Source organism: Chaetura pelagica, unplaced genomic scaffold (genome assembly GCF_000747805.2).
Source record: "Chaetura pelagica isolate M959 unplaced genomic scaffold, ChaPel_1.0 scaffold221, whole genome shotgun sequence".
Lineage (NCBI taxonomy): Eukaryota > Metazoa > Chordata > Aves > Apodiformes > Apodidae > Chaetura > Chaetura pelagica.
The window spans coordinates 9,562,717-9,569,117 of NW_009952533.1; the positions used below are offsets into that span (position 1 = coordinate 9,562,717).

Sequence of the window (6,401 nt, forward strand, 5' to 3'; positions counted from 1 at the left end):
AGCAGGCTTCACATGATTCTCAGCTTGAACATTAATGTTTCTTCAAAGATCTTGTGTTTTGAAACATCATTTAACTGAGAACTTTCCAGAAGAAATAAACTATTGCTATTCCAGTTGACCCAGATGCTACATTTTCCTGCTCAAGATTTATCAGATCATTTAAAATAATGTCTACAGGAACATTCTTTCAACTATGCAAAACTAATAAAGTTCAAAACAATTTCTTACATGATATAGTGCCAAATATTTTAATTCTACAGGCCACTGGCATCCAATATTCTATTGTTTTTTTCAGTCTCTTTTCATCCTCTTAGGATCACATATTTTTATATCATATTTAGGAAGACTGCCTATTTGTATTCAAAAGAAGCCCATATATTATTAGAAAATAATTTCTGTGGTACAGCCAGATGGAAACTTGTGCTGAAATGAGCATCCTGAAATAATTCAACAAGGGACAAAAAAATTCTTGAACTTGCTAGCATCTTTGGTCTTGAAAACAAAGAGGTATTAGCAAGGTGTGTCTTAGATGGACAAAGAAATTGGCACCCAGGGACAGTCACTGTTTACGGATCCAGCATTTTTAAGCCCTTACACATCGAGTTTTACTTACTGGGTTGGAAACATAATTCTGGTCAAACCTAGGGACAATGCAAAGCAAAAGCTATGTATTTCATCAAGAGATTTTTTTTTCCCCTGCTCTACTCATCGCTTCTATGTCGTTTGGTTGGACGAGGTACACAACCTTTCCGAGCCCCCTTGTGCGATTGGCAGGCAGCTGAGTCCAGCAAAGTCATTCAGCTCTATTTCAGCAAGGAAACAGTTAAAGAGCTCACTCACTGTTCCCCCGTGCCCGGGAGGCAGCCTTTGTGTTTAACATTGGCTGGGGCTCATTTTGGGCTGGAGGTTTGTTTTAATTGGGGGAGGGGGCAGAGAAGACGGGACGCTTCGACTTCTTCGGTCTGTCTTTCTTTTACTGACATTGCGGAGGTGGAGATTTTCAATCCCACCCAGCCAGACGCAGGCAGGAGGATCTGGTAAGACTATCCCAAGAAAAGCCACTCGGAGGAAGCCCACAGCGGCGGCGGAGGCAGTGGCAGCGGCCACAGCATGAGCGTGCGGCTGAGCCCTGCGGAGGATGCCGGCCGGGGGTGAGTGCGCGGCCGCGGGAGCAGCTGCCCCTGCCCGGGGAGAGCCCGGCCCGGGGCCCGGGCCCTTTTCAGCACTTCTCGGTAGCGCTCCAGATGATTATTAGGTGCGCCTCCGTGTGCCTGTGAGTGTGCGTGTGAGCGAGACAGAGAGAACGAACGACAGGCACAAGGCAGCGTGGGGTAACACTTATTAAATGAAGTTCAGGAATATATAGACTTTGCCAGATGCTCTATACAGGCTTCAGGGGAGGCAGTGGTGATTGGCCTAGTGCATGTTGGAATCGATCTTTTGACAATGTTACAAGCGGAAAATGTTTTGGTTTGTGTTAGAGAAAGAAACACAAGGCGATTGAGCCCACAGCACGGAGCGCTCGCTGCCTGTGCCGGAGCGGGAGACAGCCAAGGGAAACTGGGCTGCTCGGCAGTACTGCTTTTAGTGCTTTTGTGCCCTCGTTACGTTTCTTGGCCCCTGGTTACATTTCAGATGTCTGTTGGAGTCATTAATCACTGTTAAGGTTTTAGCTCGTCCGTAATCCTTTGAACAATTTCATTTCCAATAGTATGGGTCTCTTCTTGTGAATCCCGGCACGGGAATTTTTCTGGCTTGATACTCCAGGCAAGTTAGAGGAGTTTTGTTCCCTGCATCTGCGGCTGCTCCTGCAGTGCTGCAGGAGCACAGGCACAGCACACGCATGTGGCCCCCGCGTTAGCACAGCAACCTCCCGCGCTCCAGGTAATCAGATCACATGTGAAGGAGGGCACTAGATTTCGGTATGACAAAAACTTGGTACGGACGCTGGTACCTTACTTGTCTGAGGCAGTTTGCATGTTATATTCTGTAATGGAATAAATACTTGGAAAATATCTACAGAGGAATGAAGGACTGTCAGGAATATATAAGAAAATATCCTTATAAATTAGGATATTAAAAATTGTCCAGTTTTCTTTCTTCTGGAAATGTTTCTTCCAGGAGATGGAAGAGACAGTAACTGGCAATTTTGTTTTCAGCTTTGTGTCCTGGCTGCATGATTTCCTTGCTGCCACCGGGGTTACATGAGATATAGATACAGATATATGAAGTTTTTACAAGAAAATATAATTAAACAGGCAAGATAATAATATAATCACTAAAACATAGGGCTGTGGGTTCTGCTTGTAGCTGTATCACATTTACTTGGGCAAGTATGAACTGGAAATCTAATCTCAATAATTAATTATTCCAGTTTTTCCATTTGTAAACTGGGGAAATACATTAATAGTAAAGAATAAAATTATTAATACTTGCCTGGAAAGAGTTACAGTTAAATGTCTATTGTTTCTCATATGATTTAGAAACCTCATATGAAAAAAAAATGTAACCTTGTGCAAACTATTGCTAATTGCTCTGAGATATCATCATAACCAGCATTTAATAAAGAAGGATTTACTATTCAGTATATTAAACTTTAAAAGCAAGTGCATAGGAACTTACAATTGGTCAGGTCCTCATTTCAAATACACCAATATAAAAGACTGTAACCATGAATCCCTGGTCTGTGAGGGACAGCACTCTCTATGACAGACAGGAATACTCAGGTTATCATTGTTACTGTGCTTAGGTGCACCCACACCTCTAGGGACCACACACAGCAGAAGAGGGTAATAGTAAATATTTATACTGTGGCTACTTCCAGAAGTCCTATCAGTAAACTGTCTCTTCTTTCTCTAGTAAATTTCTTGCTATAAACTCTGAATTACTAGCCCCAAAGGAATGAAATTAGGATTCATTTTTGTAAAAGGATCCTCCCAAACCCTTCATGTGAGTCCCTAGAAATCAGAAAGTTATAAATACTTTACTTTCTACTCTTCTTCTAGCAACACAGCAGCGCTTGCGTTATTTTGCAGATTTGAGTAATGTAAAAAAAAAAACCCTTTTCCTTAAATTAAACTGAGGCTTTAAGAAAATGGACTTGAGTGGCCTTCCTCTATGGCAGAGAGCCAGCTTTTGTGGCAGAGGATAGGCAGTAGTACCTATGGGGGCTGAATCCTATGATGCTTCCTCTCCTATCTGGAAATGTCATTAGATCTTGCTTAAAATACCAAACCAAGTATTATTTATCTTTAAAAGAGCTTAGCTTTGCTGTGGCTAAGCACTGAACATGAGTTGCAATGACTTTCAGGAACCAAATTACAATTAAATGTTTAAAGGGATTTTCCTCATCAGAGGTCTGCCCTGAGACTAAAAAAGACTTCCTCTGAATATTTATGGACTCTGGATTTGGTACAAAAATTGTATTTGCAATACAGGTATTTTCAGTCTTCATTTGAAACCCAGGTAATTAAAAAGTCAGAAAAAAATACAAATCCCCATAGGTACAATATATAAAAAATACTCAGAAAATTAACATATTTGCTAACCTTTAGTTATTAATGCAGTTCTGTTACCTTATTTTTTTCTTTGAAAAAAATAACAAGTTTTATTTTTAGCTAAATTATCACTCCACAGTCCCCAAGGCCTCTGTTTGTGTGTACGCTTTTCTTGCCAGACTGTATTTTAAATTAAAACTTTATCCACCATATTTTTCCAATCATACACAAATTCTGCCTCATACGAAAAGGGGTTTTGCAGGATCTCATTTGAATAAGCTATCAATTATTTATGGAATTTTTGTTTGCTTTTTATCAGACAGTTAAAATGGGTAATTTAGATTTCAGATTCACACAGTGATTATATACAGGTGTTTTTATATTGTGCTGTAGAGTCTCTACATTCCAATACCCTTCCTAAGTGAGAAGTGGGGTGCATTAGTCTATCTGTTGTATTGATTTTGTGTTTCTTCTTTTTTTTTGTTTTTACTTATTGTTTCACTCTGCAGGTGACGAAGTGAGAAGTACTGCACTGAAATACTGAAAAACAAACCTTCTCACTGAATTTGCTCTTTTGGAACTTCAGGATGGAAGCCTTGTGTTCAAGAGTTTCCTTGCTGCTGCTGGTTCCAGGATTTGTCCTCAGTGACAGCTCTGACAGATACGCTGTCAATCAGAGTGACTTGGGAAACTACCTTTCCACCATCTCAGGGATTGAATCCAGCATACTGCTCACCACTAGACAGCCCCTGGTGTCCAACCAAACTGTCAAATGCTCCCAGCAGACTAAGATTGCTGAAACTTTTAAATACATTAACACAGTGGTATCTTGTGCTATTTTCATCGTTGGAATGGTTGGGAATGCAACTCTGCTGAGGATCATTTACCAGAACAAGTGTATGAGGAATGGCCCGAATGCACTGATAGCCAGTCTGGCACTAGGAGACCTTATCTATATTGTCATTGATATTCCTATCATTGTGTACAAGGTAGGATGCACCACTAATTATTTTCTAATTGCTGTTTCCTTACATGTACACTGTCTGCTCTCTAGGGTTGCTTCTTTGTATAAATAGTGCTCTTTTGTCAATTAATAGTCCAATTAAGAAAAAAAATACAACTCCTTTTTGTTCTACAACAAAACCTTTGCTTACATCTCACCTCCATAAAGAAAAAGTGTATCTCCTTTTAAAGATGATGTAACCCTTAGCTCTTAACCAAAGTGTGGCCTCAGGCATTTCACAGGAGCCCTTCATTTATTAGAGCTACAATAGCTAGCTAAATAATTTTTGAGGAACAACTTTTTAGAAACTGTTCTCCTTGACAGAAAAACAGCATTGGACTACTTGCTGGTTTTGGAATATCCCATCCTTAATTTTTATTTTATAGAAAATACCCTCTGCAATCTGTGGTTTCAAACTGGATTTTAAAATTAAAGAAACAGTGAATTGAAAAGATGTATTTTGTGTTTATATAACTATTGACATTGTAACTATCAACCTGCATTATAACAGGTATATTTAAAAAAAAATTATTTCATGGATTAAAAATATGAATATATCCACACTCACATTTATACAGAAGCATATATATACAGTATGCTGCATTGCCTGGTTCTGATCTTACAGTAGATAAGTCTTCTAACTTTATCTCATTTTATTGTAATATGTATTGGAAACTAGCATAAAGGCTCTTAATAATGCATGTGATTTAATGAAAACTCTAGTTTGCACTTTTCGATATTCCACCTGCAAAATTTAATTATCAATTTGTTGATAAGATAGCAGATATTTTGGATTAACAAACTGGTTAACAATCATCTGCCTGATTTGCGATCCACTTGCCTTCCATAGCTGTGTAGGTGTTTAATGGGACATGGGATTGGGATTCTGCAGGTTTTCATTATTCTTAGCTAACTGGACTCATAGCCTGGACTGCACCTCCCATAATGCATTACAGTTACCTCCCTGGTAAATTATCCTGACATCTTTATACTTAATTGCTAAGGCAGTGTTTCTAATTCACCTGATATTTCTAATAAGAAATTTTAAGGAAAAATGGTATGTGCTTTTTCAGAGCTGGGTCTGGGAAAGAACAGGTATTTTTATTACACTTTTTTTTCCTAACCATTCAAGAGCTCTGCTGCTTCCTCACAAAGAGGAATGGAAACCTGGAATTAATTTTGCCTTTCAAAAGTGCCTTTTGATAGCCTTCTGAGTAATCTTTAGAAACCTAGTGAAAAGAAAACTATGTATTTTATACTGCATTTATTATTTTGCAATACATTTTTCCTATTAATTTTATGATGCTTCTTTGGCATTCTGTAGGTTCACTTGCCTTGCTGTAAGTTGGGAATTGACATCTAGTGTGAGGTGTCCCTGCCCATGCAGGGGAGGTAGAAAGAACCCAATGATCTTTAAAGTCTCTTTCAACTCTAACCATTCTTTGATTCTATAAGTTATATGATAAGCTGAACTGTGGTCCTGAATACTTCCATACAAATGAAGTTACTTTAGCATATAAGAAAAATTATTTCTGTACTGTAGAGAAATATTTCATAAATAAAGGCTGTAAATGAAAATGCAGCCCCTTGACATCAATGTATGTCAATTCTCACATGTAAGAAGGCAGAATTAAAATGGCATTTAAAAGCATAATTCTAGCTTTTAGTAAGTTTTTGTATGCTTGAGCATCCAAAATAAATTGTTTTTAAATTGCCATGTAGAACCATCTTGTTAGCTGCATCTGTTCTGACACAGAGAAGCATTTATAGCATTCACAGGAGAGCACTAGTATTTCTAATATGAAGTTCTATTATTATTTGTAGTCCATTTTTCATATAACTATTCAGCAATGTGTCTGCCTAGATCAGGAGTTGATCTTAAAGTTTGTTAAATGGCATTC

At 38.4% G+C, this 6,401-nt stretch overlaps 1 protein-coding gene across 2 annotated transcripts in view; it reads left to right on the plus strand.

The window, feature by feature from the left end:
* The first annotated feature begins 1,023 nt into the window (after positions 1-1,023).
* The window catches only part of EDNRA (endothelin receptor type A), a 24,186-nt gene continuing 18,808 nt past the window's right edge, over positions 1,024-6,401 (plus strand). Inside the window, exons 1-2 of one of the 2 annotated variants that reach the window (XM_010008940.1) lie at positions 1,024-1,116; positions 4,007-4,486. In XM_010008940.1, coding sequence (XP_010007242.1) covers positions 4,085-4,486 — 402 coding nt within the window. In that variant the 5' untranslated portion in view covers positions 1,024-1,116; positions 4,007-4,084. Of the gene's footprint in view, positions 1,117-4,006; positions 4,487-6,401 lie in introns of those variants that run through there. The other variant, XM_010008941.1, reaches the window with a different exon arrangement.